The sequence below is a fragment of the Mus musculus genome, chromosome 19 (genome assembly GCF_000001635.26).
Source record: "Mus musculus strain C57BL/6J chromosome 19, GRCm38.p6 C57BL/6J".
Classification (NCBI taxonomy): Eukaryota; Metazoa; Chordata; class Mammalia; order Rodentia; family Muridae; genus Mus; species Mus musculus.
The window spans coordinates 46,764,222-46,781,755 of record NC_000085.6 but is presented as its reverse complement, the minus strand read 5'-3'; the positions used below and the strand labels follow the sequence as shown (position 1 = coordinate 46,781,755).

At 43.5% G+C, this 17,534-nt stretch overlaps 1 protein-coding gene across 4 annotated transcripts in view; it reads right to left on the bottom strand.

The window, feature by feature from the left end:
- The window catches only part of Cnnm2 (cyclin M2), a 121,747-nt gene that overhangs the window by 96,825 nt on the left and 7,388 nt on the right, over positions 1 to 17,534 (bottom strand). Inside the window, exon 2 of one of the 4 annotated variants that reach the window (XM_006527490.4) lies at positions 4,234 to 6,578. The exons of the other annotated variants lie outside the window; for them this stretch is intronic. Within the exon in view, the coding sequence (XP_006527553.1) occupies positions 6,553 to 6,578 (26 nt within the window). The 3' untranslated portion in view covers positions 4,234 to 6,552. Of the gene's footprint in view, positions 1 to 4,233; positions 6,579 to 17,534 lie in introns of those variants that run through there. 4 annotated transcript variants of the gene reach the window in all.

Here is a 17,534-nt window from a genome sequence, read left to right as displayed (position 1 = left end):
ATAGTCTCCTGAGTAGCTGGGACCACACATGCCACCTTAGGGAACTTTAAGACAGTTGAAATTATATTTTTCTTTTCATCCAAAGTAGTTATTCTACCACACTATTAAAAGTCTTACAAATATAACTAAACTCATCCTGTCATGTATATATACCCAGAGCTGCTTAACCAGTCTTCAATGCAGGACTTTTAGACTAATGCCCTTAACTATAGAGCCATCTCTCCAGCTCCTATTATATGTCTAGTATATGTATATATACATATATATTGCTATTAAAAACATTTAGGGAGACTGGAAAATTAGCTCCGCCATTAAAAGTGCCCAATGCATTTGCAGAAGACCCAAGTGTGGCTTGCAGAAGCCACATGGCAGTTCAGAACCATCCATGTCTAGTTCCTGACAGTAAGCACCTACCTCATCCCTCTTCTACCCTGAGGGCACCTGCACACACATGGAACACATAAGCTCACACAGGCAAACACAAAATAAATAAATCTTTTTTTTAAAAAATCGGGCCAATAAGATGGCTCACTGGGTGAAAATGCTTGCTGTCAAACCTGGTGTGATGGCTTGTATATGCTTGGCCCAGGCAGTGGCACTATTTGGAGGTGTGGCCTTGTTGGAGTAGGTGTGTCACTGTGGGTGCGGGCTTTAAGACCCTCATCCTAGCTGCCTAAAAGCCAGTATTCTGCTAGCAGCCTTCAGATGACGATGTAGAACTCTCAGCTCCTCCTGTACCATGTCTGCCTGGATGCTACCATGTTCCTGCCTTGATGATAATGGACTGAACCTCTGAACCTGTAAGCCAGCCCCAATTAATTGTTGTCCTTATAAGAGTTGCCTTGGTCATGGTGTCTGTTCGTGGCAGTAAAACCCTACCTAAGACACCTGGCATTCTGCATGTGCTCCCTGAGACCTTCATGATAGGAGGAGATAACAGACTCACTCAGTTGTCTACTAACCTCCACATGTGCCTCATGCACACTAAAAATATGAATTTTAAATAAATATTTAGTCTGGATGAGGTAGCACAGGACTTTCATCTCACCACTCAGGAGGCAGAGATAGACAGTCAGAGTTAAATGGTGAGACAGTGTGTGTGTGTGTGTGTGTGTGTGTGTGTGTGTGTGTAACAATTATATATAGAATAGATATTATCATATGATCCAACAATTTCATATCCCGGTGTATCACAAAGAATTGAAAGCAGAGACTCAAATATTTGAAGAGGTAATACAGTGTCCACCAGAAGACAGATACACCAAAGGTGTTGCATTCAACAAAATATTATTCAGTTAATTTTGCATATTCCATAACATGGATGAACTTCAAGAATATGATGGAAGTGGTGGTGCACGCCTTTAATCCCAGCACTCGGGAGGCAGAGGCAGGCGGATTTCTGAGTTCGAGACCAGCCTGGTCTACAGAGTGAGTTCCAGGACAGCCAGGGCTACACAGAGAAACTCTGTCTCAAAAAAACCAAAAAAAAAAAAAAAAAAAAAGAATATGATGGAAAGTAGGATAAGTTACACACAAAAGGGCAAATACTACTTAGTACCATTTATAAGACCCCTAGAATGGCGAGGGACTGGGAGGGAGGGCGGATTCAGGATCAGGTGTGGGGAAGGGCAGGAGAGATGGCTAAATGACCATGAAATGAATGGAAACCTTCAACAGCCAGGTGTGAGGAAGTGGGGAGCATCTCCAGGATGAGACAGAGTTCTGGGATAAGGGAAGTGCCCAAGAATGTTGTGATATGGAACTTGAAGAGGCCACCTCCTGTATCCAGAAAGGAACCCCAGCAGAGAGATAGAGATACCAACCCACTCACAAAACTTTCAACCCAAATTTTATCCTGTCTACAGGTAATGCAGGCATGGGGGAAGGAACAGAGACTCAGGGAATGCCCAACCAATAACCAGCCCAGCTTGAGACCCATCCCATGGGCAAGCACCAACTCTAACACTATTAATGATACTTTGTTATGCTAGCTGTCTTAGTCAGGGTTTCTATCATTCCTGCACAAACATCATGACCAAGAAGCAAGTTTATTCCACTTACACTTCCATACTGCTGTTCATCACCAAGGAGGTCAGGACTGGAACTCAAGCAGGTCAGGAAGCAGGAGCTGATGCAGAGGCCATGGAGGGATGTTCCTTATTGGCTTGCTTCCCCTGGCTTGCTCAGCCTGCTCTCTTATAGAACCCAAGACTACCAGCCCAGAGATGGTCCCACCCACAAGGGGCCTTTCCCCCTTGATCACTAATTGAGAAAATGCCTTACAGTTGGATCTCATGGAGGCATTTCCTCAACTGAAGCTCCTTTTTCTGTGATAACTCCAGCTGTGTCAAGTTGACACAAAACTAGCCAGTACACTTGCAGACAGGAGCATGTTGTCCTGTGAGTGGCTCCACCCAGCAGCTGACTCAGACAGATACAGACACCCACATGCAAACAGTGGATGGAGCTTTGGGGTCTCTTATGAAGGGATAGGAGAAGGCTTACCAACCCTGAAGGAACTCCACAGGAAGACCAACAGGGTCAGCTAACCTGGACCCTTGGGGCTCTCAGAGTCTGACCCACCAACCAAAAAACATACTCGGGCTGGACCTAGGCCTCTGCCACATATGTAACAGATGTGCAGCTTGGTCTTCATGTGGGTCCTGAACAACTGGAGTGGGGCTATCCCAAAAGCTGTTGCCCATACCTGGGATAGGTTCTAGCTGGGCTGCCTTGTCTGGCCTCAATAGGAGAGGAAGTGTCTAGCCTTGGAAATATGTGAAGTGCCATGTGGAGGACAGGGGAATACGGGGGGGGGGGGGGGGGCACCCACTCAGAGAAGAGAGGGGAGGGGGAAGGATTGTGGGAGAGGATGACTGGGAGGGGGCAGTGAGCAGGATGTAAAGTGAATAAGTTAAAAAATAATAATAATTAAAAATTTTAAATTAATTAATAAAAAATATCCCTAGAATGGTTTCTGTCAGAGGCAGTAAGTAGACCAATAGTCTGGCACATGCCTTTAATCCCAGCACAAAGGAGGCAGAAACAGGTCTAGGTTAACCTGGGCTACACAGCTATATAGCAAGTTCCAGGCCAGCCAAATCTAAAAAAAGAAAGAAAAAAGAAAAATTCCAAAATCAAAGTCATGGAAAGCACAATAGTAGGTCTCAGGGGCTGTGGGGGCTGTCACAGGCCAGCATGTGGCCCAGCAAGGAAACAGTCAATCATTCAATGGACACGCAGTTCGAATTTTGCAAGATTCAAGAAGTTTTACAAAGGTTGCGTAACCTTGTAAAGGCCTTTAACATTCCTGACACGCTCCCATTAAATGGAAAACTTCACTTTACAGGTATTTTACCACGACTTTTAAATATTTAAAATGTTTAGAAAATGTTTATATGAACATTATCATCAGAAACCAGTTGCTAACTGGTTTCTGAGGTCACAGATGTCTGGAGTGGAGATAGTAGGGGAAGGATCCAGAAGAAAGGGTCTGGTTCCTAAACACACGGCCATTACCTTCTGGGACACTTACACCACTAACCTTTGTGTTACAAGAGCTCTCAGGTCACACCACATGTCAGTAACATTCCCTCAACAACTCCCTCCCTGCGTGCCAGGTCCTCACGGGGGAAGAGGCAGGACAAAAAAGACAGTGACACACAGTGTTGGGGAGGGACGGGCCTTTGAGTGAAAACCTGACCTAGGAAAGGGAGAGGCCACAATGCTCTCTCAGGCGAGGACGTCACAGGGAAAGGCCAAAGGAGCGTGCTGGGGTGTCTGCACTGCTGTGGGAACAGCAGAAAGGCAAGCATGCAGGTGCCAAGAAGTAAGGACAGTGCCAGAGGGATCCGAACCTCATGGCCTCGACAACTCTACATTACAGTTCTCTATCTTGGTTATTCTGACACTTAACAAGGGTACTGCCACATTACTGTAAAGACAGCAGGCTCTCCATCATCTTCGACAACGGTATATTCAAGGAGGACCATCCTGCCTGAGGCAGTCCTCATGAAACAAAATGAAGGAGACCAACTTAGAAAGTGTGTAATAATCAAGAAAGAGAGAGCCCCTCACTAATTCATCTTAACGGACTAATGAGCTGAGCAATACATACGCACCTAGAATCCCAGCCTTTAGGAGGTAGAGGCAGGAACATCACTAATTCAAGGTCAGCTTGAGTTACACTACAAGCCTTTGTGGCAAAATACAGAAGAAGGAAAAACACATTCATTTAATTTGAAAACAACATGCATTTATGGAGCATAAAAATCATAACAGACACAAATAAAAGAATTCCAAGGCCTAGATAGTAGCAGTGAGAATGTAAAAAACAAAAACCCTTTTTACAAGCATTTTAAAAGCAAATCACTAACAAGATTCAAGGGGAAGACAGTATAAATTCATATGTATAACACATTACACAACAGAAGATAGATCTAACTTAACTCTGTCACCTAGAATACTCAATAACGCTTACAGATTTTTAAAAAAAAAGTCAAAGAAAGCCTTCTAAAGATGGAGAAAGTTCTGAAAGGGAGCCTGGAGGACAACAATGTCAGGAAAGGCTGCCTTAGGAATGAAAGGGGACTTCACCATGCCAGAGAGAGGCAAGAGAAGACCAGAGGCACAGAGGGAGCCAAGCTGGAGAGGAGAGTGGTCCACAGCTACTGCCAACCTCAGGGAAGGCGCCAAAGCAGCTAGGAAGGATGACAACCAAGACGCCAGTGACATCACTGGCTAGGACTGTCTGGGGCCAGATTGTTGAGAATGCAAGCTGAAGCCGCATGCAAGGAAAGGAAGTCAGTAGCTAGTTTCCTTCAGAAGTCTTGCAGAAAGAAAGAAAGAAAGAAAGAAAGAAAGAAAGAAAGAAAGAAAGAAAGAAAGAAAGAAAGGAAGGAAGGAAGGAAGGAAGGAAGGAAGGAAGGAAGGAAGGAAGGAAGGAAGGAAGGAAGGAAGGAAGGACGGAGACAGGTAATGAATGCCTACAGCCCAGAACTCTGCCAGAAACACCTCCATTTCCCTTTGAATGGGTGGTGGGATCAAGTAAGCCTTGTGGACATGCTTATAACATTCAGCAGATGGCTGGGGCCTCACGCTGCCAGGCTGGGTGGATGAATGCTGGAAAGGGACATCACCAGCATTTGGGGAAAAGGCAGCAAACCTCACAGCTTCTCTAATAGCTGGCTTGGAGAGTGGCCTGTGGGCGGAGGTCACAGAGAAAGCACGAACCACTGACTTGTTGGATATTTAGCTAATGGGAGCTAAGCCAGCTTAAACCAATTAAAGGCTCTTTTGCCAACACGTTTGTTTCAGCCTCTGTGGTCCCTTAACCCATTGTGGATGTGTTGGTCCATCCTCCACATCACAGTCAGCTCCTGCTCCAGAGGGAGGCACAAAGATGCCTCCTTGAAGGTACGGGCCAACTGGTGGGCTTCACCATCCAGTAATCTTTTTATCCAAGACCATACAAGATTTTATAAAACTCAACTAATACCTGGTCCTGACCAAAGTTAAAACGTCTTTTTATTTTAGTAACCAGTATAAGATAGTCCTGAACCTTCTAAGTGCACTTCAGGCACGGGGTCCTAGTCCACAGCTTTTACTCTTCTTTCCTCTTCTTGATCGGTTTTTCAGTGGCAGTATCTACAGACAAGCAGATGCACTGGTTCCCATAATCTCCATGGCTCTCTTCAGGGCAGCAGTGCTCCGGGTGCACATCCAGTCAGCTCTGAACTCTGTCACCAATCTTTCATTTCATCGGAGCTATCGGATCAAAGAGTTGTAGTCCAGGCAGCTAACCTCCATTTTGCTCATCTGATAACATGTTTTAAAATAAATTGCAACCCTAGACCCTAATTCTTTATTTCACACACACACACAAAGAGCAGAGGGCTTCACTGTGTCTCCCTGGTTTCCTGAAACCTCAGGTCTTCAAGGACATCCTGATGGTGACAGCCTCCAATGCAGAGGGTGACACAAAGCTTTGGCCTCTGCTCAGTAATGTCCTCTGCACAGAGATTATTCCTGCCCAGCTTTAAATCAAGTGACATAAGAAAACTCGCCTTAGGAGAGAGTATTTGTATTGTTCTAGCTGTTTTTCTTCTTAATTTCCCGCCATAAAATCTGCTAAAACAGTTCCTAGTCTTGCCTGAGTCTCAGGACCATCTAAACCCCAAATGCCACTCTACAGAGACTCTGAGTCCAGTCAGCACATTGCTTCTATGATTGCAGACTGGCAAACAAGAAAACTGAAGCTACTCACTCTCAAGTAAAGATCAGGAGATGCCCTCCGTCTGTCTTTACTCCATAAGAAAACAGACTCAGACTACCACTGGCTGAACACAGGCATGGAAGGAAGGAAGGAAGGAAGGAAGGAAGGAAGGAAGGAAGGAAGGAAGGAAGGAAGGAAGGAAGGAAGGAAAGGAGGAACGAAGGGAGGGAGCAAGGGAGGGAGGGGAAAGAGGGCTGGCATATAGCGCTGTGAGCACTTGCTTGGTGTGCATGAAGCCCTGGAGTTCACACTGCTGATGGCAGTATAAAAGGAACTAACTAAAAGCCAGGGCTTCCTCTAACATCTGAAAAACATAGAAAAGAGAGAGAGAAAGAAAACATTTTAAAACCCTTGGGAAATGATAGTCTGAAGGCACAGTCAAACAACTTAGATATGAGCTGGATTGCTTTCTGAACTCGCCGCAAATCTCTGGGCTGCTACAAACCACCATGACTATTCGTCCCACCCGGCCACACAGCCTAGGCTGGCCTCAGACCTGCTCAGCAGCTCAGGATGATACTGGACTTCTCATCCTCCTGCCTCTGCCTCTGCCTCTGAGTACAAGAACGGCAGGAACTGCTGCCACGACTGTTTTATGTGGTGCTGGAGACCAAACCCAAGGTTGCATGTACGTTAAGCAAACACTCTACCAACTGTGCAACATCCACCCCCACATGCCAAAAATTTTAAAGAAAAATATAAAATTTACTGAAATCAAATGTTAAGATAGCCCCCAAGGAATACAAATGCTGCTCAAAAATATTATAAATGATTCATTTTTAAGTGTGTGAGTGTTTGCCTTTATTAGCAGGCCAGAAGACAACATCAGATCACTTAGTGAACTCCAAGTGGGAGCTGGGAACAGAACCCAGGTCCTCTGCAAGAGCAGCAAGTGCTCTTAATCACTGAGCCATCTCTCCAGGTCAAGAAATTCATGTATTTTTTTAAAAAACATTTTTCTATTTTAAGAACAACTTGCTAATGAGAAGAAAATTAGTCCCGGGTCACATTATTTTACAAAAAAGTAAGAGGAAATCAGAAACAGTACTTACATCAATATTGGAAAAATAAAATTAAATATTATCAATTATAATTTTTAATAAGAAAACATTTGTTATCTAATAAATTCCACAGGTTGCAGAGTACATATTCAACCTACAAAAAATGCTTGCATTTCTATACAGTGTCTATGAACAAATGGAAAATAAATTTAATAAGGAAGTCCATTTATTGTGGTATAAAAATTCAAATCCTTAGGAATAGATGTAATAAAAGGAAACTACCAACAGTGCATGGAAGGAGAAGAAGACCTACAGGAGGAAGAGGGTTCCCGAGCACTGGATGAAGACTCACCGTTATCAATATTATGATATTCTCCAAACCGACCTATCGATGCAGTGATGCAGCCGTCCCTACCGAAAATCTTACTTTTTAAAATTAGAAATGGACAAGTTGACCCAAACAATTGAAAGGTGTATACTTTCCGATTTAAAAACTCATCACGGGCTGGTGAGATGGCTCAGTGGGTAAGAGCACCGACTGCTCTTCCGAAGGTCGGAAGTTCAAATCCCAGCAACCACATGGTGGCTCACAACCACCCGTAATGAGATCTGATGCCCTCTTCTGGAGTGTCTGAAGACAGCTACAGTGTACTTACATATAATAAATAAATAAATCTTAAAAAAAAAAAAAAACTCATCACAAAGTTACATGAACAAAGAAAGTATGGTATCAGCGACAGAAAGGAATTCAAGGCTCAGAAATTAGCCTTCATTTTTATGGCCCACTGATTTTTTTGACAGGATATCAAAACAACTCAATGGAGAAAGAACAGTCTTTTTCAACAAATGTATTGTGACAAATGGATACCCACACTCAAAGAGAATGAAAATGGACCCTACCTAGCACTGTCTACATTAACTGAGAATGGATTAAAGGCCTGAGTATAAGAACTAAAACCGTAAAACTCAAAGAAAACATAAGCATAAATCTTCATGCCCGTGGATGTGGCCATTGTGCTTCACACATGACACAAAGTATGGCCAAAGGAAAATGACAAATTGGCTTCACTCGCATTACAGACTTTCCTGTTTCAAAGTAAAAAGGTAACTCACAGAATGGGATTATATTTGCACACCATATATCTGATAACTGACTAGATTCCCCATATAAAAAGAGCTCTTAAAAGTCAAAAGGAGACGGCTCCACAGTTAAGAGCACACACAGTTAAGAGCACACACAGTTAAGAGCACACACAGTTAAGAGCACACACAGTTAAGAGCACACACAGTTAAGAGCACACACCGCTCTTGCAGAGGGTGGCTGGGGTTCAGATCCTGGCACCCATGTCAGGCAGCTCACAATACCAGTAACTCCAGCCCCAGGGGATCTGATGCTGACCCTTGTGAGTGCCTGAATTCATACACACACACATACACACACACACACACACACACACACACACTATCATACAATTTAAAACTATAACTAACTAAATGGGCAAAGGAACTATACAGACGGTCCTATATGGTGATGACTTTAAACACAAGATGAGATGTTCAACATCTTTACAATTACAAAGATGCAAATCAAAGCCACAGGAAATATCACTTCACATTGTCTAGGATGTCAATAAGGACGGAGGAGGGATAGTATGAAGATCTGTAGAGACTGGAACCCTTATACATATAAAAATGGGGCAGTCACTTTGGAAAAGAGCTTAATTAACAACTAAGCTAACAGTTGTTAACAACAGAAGTTAACAACTGAGTAACCACTTGACTCCCACACTGTTACTCAAAAGAACTGAAATCCACGGCCATACAAAAACCTGTGCGCCAATGTTCACAGCAGCATTATCCATAAGGCAAAAAGGGCAAAACACAAATGTCTATCCACAGAAAAATGCAAAAACAAGGCTTGTTAAATCCTCAAGATGAGATACTTGACCCTGGAAAAGAGTGAGGCACTTACCCACACTGCAGCAGGAATGAACCACGAATAATTATGGCTGAGACAAAGAAACCAGCCCTGAGGCTGCACTTCATCTGATGTCATGTCCAGAATAGGGTCACCCAGAGACAGCAAACACATAGTGCTAGCGGGGACTGTGGGAGCAGGAAGTGGGGAGTGACTGCTTCCGGGTGTGGGAATTCTGGGGTGGGGGTGGGGTGTATAAAATGTTTTGAGAGAACGACAGTAATGTTTGTACAACCTTGAAAATACACTAAAATTTACAACAAATACACTAAAATTCACCACTCATATGCTTTAAAGCGGTAAACTACATTCCAATTTTTAAAAATTTGTAAAAGAACTATTTGTTTCAGCAATAAAATGCTCCGGGGAAAATGAAGTAATATTGAGTTCTTAGCTTGAGCAAAGGTGAGGTTTTCCAAGACCAGGACACATGATGTTCTTAGCAGATCTGAAGTTTTTCCAAGTGTATCATTGTACAAAGTTAACAAGCAGACGTCTGCAAAGGTCAGCCCCTACCCATCAACTACCTTTCCTGTTTCACATTCCCTTCCAGTCGAGGCATGTGCGGAGTTTTACAAGTCTATAATCCTTACAAGTAATCACCCTACATTTCCCACACAGCCTTCAAAATTATCATTAAATGATTGTAATTAGCCGACATCTCTAATTTCCGTAATGCTCCCCTCTTTGCCAGGCCTTCAGGTGTCATTTCACCATTCATAGGGAACATTACAACATCCGTGAATATCAAGGCCAACATGACCCTTTTCTCTTCTAGAGTCACTGAATAGAGATTTCAGAAAAGAAACTGCTAACCCAAAGGCCGGTTTTTGGAATCCTAAAAGCCTCCCCAAAGTGTCCCAGTTACACTGCTCTAAGTGACACAAGCTCACTATATTAACATTGCTGTTTTATACATTTCATGAAATCAATGCTGAAACCGTTTTACCAGAGTAATCTGAGAATTTCCTTTTGTATTAAAACCTGGGACATTCAGGGGCTCTCAAAGTCCTTGAGAGCTTGCTTTAGACATTTTCATCTTTATTATTCCTTCCTGTCACCTCTAGTTAAAAAGTAATTATTGTAATCTTGGTATTTGTACTTTAGGGAACTTAGAGCATGTAATAAATTGTAGCCAGCTTGTCAAGTTACAAGACAGCCTAAACAGCGGGAGCACGGAATTCAAAAGAGGGCTGGTAAGATGGCCAGTGAGTAGAAGGGCTTGCTACCCAGAGGGCTGAGTTGAACCCCAGGGCCCACATGGTAGAAGTTGAGGACCAGCTTCCCTGACCTCCACATTACACCAGAGCACACAGACACACTCAAATAATGATAATGCATTTTTTAAAAAAAAAAACTTTTTTTATAAAAGTGAAAGGTGGGGGGACCTTCACTAATTAGTCTCATTTAAGATTCTAACATTTACAACTGCTATAAACCCCATGCTATGGTCTCCCTGACTGTCAGATCTCCAGTCTGGACTAAGAACTGCTACCGTGAACTTGCCCATGCAAAATTCATGTTGAAACTTAATCCCCACCATGGGGGTACTGAGAGCTGGGGCCCTCAGAGCCTGCCGGGCCATGAGGGTGGCCTCAAGAATAACTCAGGCCCTTATCGCCAGGCTGGAGGGAACTAACCTAAGGCTCTGTTTTGCCCTGTCACTTTTCTCTCATGTCAGGACAAGGGGCAAGAGCCCTTACTAGACACCAAGTGACCTGTCTGCTCTTAGACTTCTCAGCCTAGAGAACTGGAAAGATTATTTCAAACTACCCAGTTTCTGAAATTTTGTTACAGCAGCATGCACTTCTCTGTTCCTGCCACTATACACAATTACTGATAGGGTACTGTTCTAATAACTAACTGGGCGTTACCTCCCAGGACCTGTTAGAAACCATTTTATATTCATTTTCACTTTTTTTTTTCTTCTGAGACAAGTCTTGCTATATATCCTAGGCTAGCCTTGAATTCACCATCCTCCCCGTTAGCATCCCAAGCACTGGGATCACCGGTGTGCACCACCCTGCCCGGCTCACATTAGCTCACTGCATATCTTGAGTTAGAGAACATCTCCATTTTCTACTAGGATCAAAGAGCTAAGTGACTATCCAAAGCACATCAAGAGAAGCGTGCTCTTCTTAACTTCATTAACAGATGGCATTCTTTCCGAAGTATGCAAAGTCAAGACAAAACACACTGGTCCAGGTCTGACAGGACATCAGTATGAAGACAGAGAGCCCAGTCAGTACAATATTTATGATCGTGGCAGCACTGAAACAAAATGGGAAGGCTACGACGAGCAGTTAAGCCAATAGGGTTTCTTTCCTCACCAGGGTCTAGTATGCAATCAATGGCTGCAGCGGGCAGCCTCCTGGTAACACATAGCCTGCTGCTTGTATGGGTTCCCCTAAGCAACTCGGAAGAGTTTTCTGCTGTGTGTGCATGTATCTGATCTCAATGCTAGACTCGAGGCAGGTATGTGGGTACCACTGGAAATCCCCAGGGCATGCGATTTGACCAGGTCATCAGGTCCATCGCACCAAGCTGCAGAATAAGGAACATGTGATTGACGCCCCATGTAGCGCCAGGTTCAAGTTCCCTTGTCACCAGACGATCTACAACTCGGAGAGGCAGTGCTTTCCTGTTTAATGAATTTGAAGACACAGTAGCTGAGAAGCAGCTTATCGCTGGTGATCAAATATATCTGGAGTTGTGGCCCATGGACGAGGGGCAGACCCTATACCCCTGAAGGCTTGCACTGTGCTGAGTCCCCCTCCCTACCAGTCATGTTTACTAATAAATCTCACATCGAGTCTGCAAATAAATAGCTATGTAACGGAGGAAAGTAAAACCAGGGAAGTGCTTGGCCCCGCCGTGTCCACCACCACCTAACCTGGCTTAACAATACATGTTCCACAAAGATCACTTGCTATTCGTTCCCTATCTCCCATTCCAAAGCCAGTTCCACCACTGTGCAACCCCCAGCCCTGATGAATACCTCAACACAATGTTCTGTGAGCAGAAATGAAAAGAGCCAAGAAGCCTCTGCCCCGCAGACCTAAATCCAACCTACACTGCTCTAAAGGAAAACCAACTAATGAGAAAGTACGTCACTAAATCAAAAGGAGTACTTATATTTAACAACCGGAGGCTTTGTGCAATCTATAGACTGATACCCATGTCCCCAAATCACCTCCCACTGCGACCCTAATAAAGTAAAACCTCAATTATCAGCTAAGCTAAAGTAAAACACAACACAAAATCCGATGACACAATCAGACCTATTAGCTATGTAACAAAATGCCAGCTGACGATTGTTTGAGTGCAAGATATCTGAAATATTGACATCAAAGTCGAAAGATAAAAGCCAGTGGCAAGTCTGAGAACCTGATTTCTCAGTGATATGGCTAACTTTTAACTCTGAATAAGGGGAGAGAGGGCTGGTCCATTAGTGTGGAAAGAACCCCAGCCCAGAAGCTGGGGGTGTGAGTTCTGGTCTGGTGGATGTGCCTAGGTAGTAAGGCGTGGCCCTCCTTTCCCAGACTTACTTTCCTTATTCCAAGGGCTGAGGAACCACGTTTGCCTCTCAGGCTTTCCCTATGAAGGTCCTTGGGGTGGCTTAATAGTGAGAGATTCCCACAGCCCCTTTCCTAGAGCCTACAGGTCACAAAGACTCTGAGTGAGGCCTAGAATCTTCACTTAATAAGTAATCCAGATCAATTTTGTCACCTAGTAAAAACGTCAGCAGACACTGGACTAGAACTGTGCACCTTAGTTAACCTGTGACAAAGTTAATGCATGGCACTACACACACACAAAATAAGGTCACAGAGCCATACAGAGCCACTCCTTTTGACACCTGTCACTCTTTAAACATCAATTTTAAAGCATCCTTCCATAGTCTAGACAAGTAAAACATTAAATTTGGTAAGGGAAAAAATATTCCCGTATTAAGCTCTTAACATAGAATAGGCAAAGACTTACTGGACTACTACAGAAATAGAATTATGTACTTGATGGACTTATTTTGTTGAGATAGAGTGTTCATAGCCCAGGCTGGGCTCACTACGTAGCCAAGGATGACCTTGAACTCTTGACCTTTCTGCCTCCACCTCCCAAGTTCTAAGATTACAAATGTGTGCCACCCTGTCCAACTTATATGGTGCTGGCGATTGAGCCCAGAGCTTGGTACATGCTAGATAAACACCTTACCAACTGAGTTTTCAATGAAAATTAGACCTACACCTTTACATGTGCAACGTTAGAGGAATAAGCAGAAAAGAATCCCATCAAGTCCTAAGCAGCTGTAAACCATGAGTCCTGCAATACTGGAATGCAATTCTTACAAAGGAAAAAAAGGAAAGAAAGAGACAATAACTGGCTACTACTTCTTCAGAGTCACCGTGGTGTAGATAGCTGGGTGGCTGGAGTCCACAGTCTGTTGATAAGAAGGTAAAGACAGGTAAAAGAGGAGCCTGACAGACTTTCTGCACACAGAACAAGTAGCTTTGTGTTGTATTTTTCTTCCCATTGCACTGGGTTGCTCTAGACAGTTTCCTAGAGTTCTCATCATCTACTAATAGGAATTTCTGAGCTAATTTTCTTATTTGATTTATAAGCAACTATAAAACTAATGACTGGTGGAGCCATGAGGAGCGGGCTTGAAAAGGATGCCCATTTGCAACCAAATGTTAATATGGCAGCTACAATAAAAACGATAAAATCAAGGCTGAAACAGAAAACAGTCTGATAAATGAGGGTGGCGAGGTGGCTCAGTGGTTAAGGGCATTTGTCGTTTCACAGAACCAGGGTCAGATTCCCAGCACCCACATGGAGGCTCCCCACCTCCTCAGGCACAAGGTATTTGTGTGGTGCACAGATGTACATGCAGACAAACACTCATATACATATTCATATAACAATAATTAACAATAATAATAGCAATAAAGCAGCTGTAAAGCAGCCGTGAAAGCAGCATGCTAAGGCAGTGTAATGCTACTGTAAAATCTGCAAAAGGGACCTCGGTGCTGGATGTGTGTGTAACTCTTGCAAAAAGATTTTCTTGGTATTATGGTCACACAAGCAAACGTATCAGTATATTACAATATTTAAAAAGAGGGCACCAACTCCTACCCGCTATCACCAAAGCATTGGTTCTAAAAACACAAGTAGCATTTCTTATAAACACACATAGAGGCCTCTTCCCCAGTAGGCTCTAAGGCAACATTTTAACAAGAGCCCAAATCTCACACTCACTAAAACAGAAACACTGGGGTTGAAGAGACGGCTCAGTGGTTGAGGGCACTTGCTGCTCTCGTAGAGAACCCAGGCCCAGTTCCCAGCACCTACATGGTGGTTCACGGCCACCCATCACTCTAGGTCCAGTGGAGTTTCTGACTTCCACAAGTACCAAGAGTGAGCATAGTGCCCACACATACTCACACATACAATAAAATAAATAAATTTAAAATTATGCCAATAGCAGCATTTCAAGCTAGTATAAAAGACTGAATAAAAGAGTGAGTTTTGGGGCTAGAGGTATAGCTTAGTACGTGGAATAAACAAATAACAAACAAACAAACAAATAAACAAAAACCCAGCTAATTCTGATGCCACACAGACATCAGTTAAAACTCCAAATCGGTGAATTACTATGTAACCTTGAAGAAGTTATTCAATCTAAGCCTCAATTGTCGTCATTGGCAAAATAGGGATAACACTGCATTCAGACCTCATGAGAGATCAATAAGGTTCTTCTCAGAGGCCCTTCAGCACTGTGCCCGGCACACAGTAAGTAAAGGCACAGACCCGTCTTTATCATCACCACGACGATCGGACTACAAAACAGGCATTACTACCTTCCCCCCCCCCCCAAGCAAGGCTACCCGGTAGCTGTAGACAGGGGTTCTCTTTCCAACTCCCCAACCTCCTACCTCCACCACTTCAGAGAAAACTAATCAGACTGATTACCAACAGCAACAAGAAAAGCTTCAACAGAGACCAGCTTAATTCTGCAGGGAATACCCGACGAGATCTGGGTTAATGATCTAACTAGTTTGGAGTTACAGTGGGATTTGGGGAGCCTTGGTTTTGTTCTCTTTCTGCTTTTTAGAAATGGAGATAAGAGCGGGGACGGAAGAAGAAAGTTTTCAGAGCACCCACACATCATGCGTTATTTATCACAAACACACAAAACAGATGGTGGCAGGAGCTGGTGAGGTGGCTCAGCCCACAGGGGTGCTTGCTGCCAAGCCTGAGCTCTGAGTTCAACCTGCAGGATGGAAGGAGAGAACCAACTCCCACAGTTGTCCTCTGATCTCTCTCTCTCTCTCTCTCTCTCTCTCTCTCTCTCTCTCTCTTTCCACACACACACACACACACACATGAATAAATAAACTTTAAAAATCTTTCAGTTATTTCAGGGACCTGAGGGTATAACCCACTGGTAAAGGGCTTGCCTACCATGGAGGCCATGAGTTTAGCCCCTAATACATTAGAAAAAGTTATATCTAAATTAGAAAATCATGAGAAGAAAAAGAAATCAGGTGAACAATTTTAACTCACACATTAAAAAAGACTAATACCTGGGCAATATTAATACCTGCTTTAAAAAGAACCTGTAAATTTAATCATAACTTCCTGTTAGCGTACCAAATATAGCATCACTTATAGTATGTAAATGATGTATATATTACTCCAGAATGTGAAGGATATTGTGAAGATCATTGGTATAATGAATACAAAATGTATTTTTCTTTTTTTGTCAAAATATATTGCTATCAAAATACAAATGCCATTGATTCAATTTCTCTGACTCTGTCTCTGTCTCTGTCTCTGTCTCTGTCTCTCTGAGTGTTGAATGTGGTTTCATAAACATTTTACTAAAAGAAAAGACCAGGTGGCTACAGAGATGGCTCAGTAGTGAAACACTCACCGTCCATGCAGAGGACCTGAGTTTGGCTCCCAGCACCCACATGGCTGTTGGCTCCCAACGGCCTGGCAACTCCAATTCCTGGGGATCTGACAGCTCTCCTGACCCCTGAGGGCTCCTGCAAGTACTAGGTGCACGGCCATATGCTCAGGCGCACTCAAAAATCATATAAAATTAAATAAATAATTTTTAATTAAAAAGAACACAGAATTAATGTAACTAACTATAAAGTTAAACTGACCAAATTCATTTCTCAAAAAAAAAAATCAAAGGGAATATTAAAAAGAACAATTATTCCTATTCTTTAGCAAATGGCCATTCTGGTTTTTTTAAAGACATGGCTTAAATCTCCAGTTTGCCACCAATTAATTTGTCTTTGCGTCTCAGAATGTGTTAGTAGACTGATGTAGCTAGCCGTCCCCTTGCTCTCCTCCTTAACCAAATGCCGCAGGTCTGCCTGGATAAGAACTAAAGGGAAGTGTGAGGTGTGCTTTCTCTAGCACTGACCTCCGAGTAGCTGGAGCTGCAGGTGCGCCTCATGATGCCTGACTTAGCCTGGTATCAGCAATCTATAAGGCGATATGCAAAACTCTGAAGACCATCAAGAGCAAAGCGCACAATCAACTGTACCAGCACTGGGAACTCAGAGGCATCCTCAAGCCATCGCCCTGTGTCGCAGATGAGGGAAGACTCAACACTCTTAACAAGCAGCTTGGCACTGAACTCATCCCGCAAAGCTCTGGAGCTAGAGATACTGGACGGTTTTTTCTCTCTCCTGCTTTTAAATGCAAATCACTAAGCCCCGAAGCACATTCTGCTCTATTTTTTTTTATATGAAAATTACTGCATTGTGGTCCTGTTCCAGAGAGGAAACCATTCATCCAAGAAAAGGGAGTGAGGACAAGCAGGCACCCCATCCAGTGAGCTGTCGCCAGGTACTCCCGGCCCTTGTTGGGCTAGCGACCCCATTAGTGATCGAAATTCCACGTGAAGAATGAGAATTTGGTTTTCAGGTCATGCGAGGTTACACACACATTGCGATGCTGGTGGTGCAGGCCAAGCACCAGCGAGAAGACTCAGCACCCCTTGCCTTTCAAACAACACTAACTATTGACTGGAAACTTTCTAAGTCTCACTAGAATAGTACAAGTTGCTATTCACCTATTTCTGACAAAATATGACAGCCAACACCACAATGCAAAAATCTCATGTGCTGTGAGTGCCCACATGGTGGACACCCGGCCTTTGCCTCTCCCCGACTGCCCTAGAGCCTGGAGCTCCGGAGACATACTTCATGTTAATGTATCAAGAGACCAAACAAGGTTAAAAGAACACTTTTAAACTGGAAAA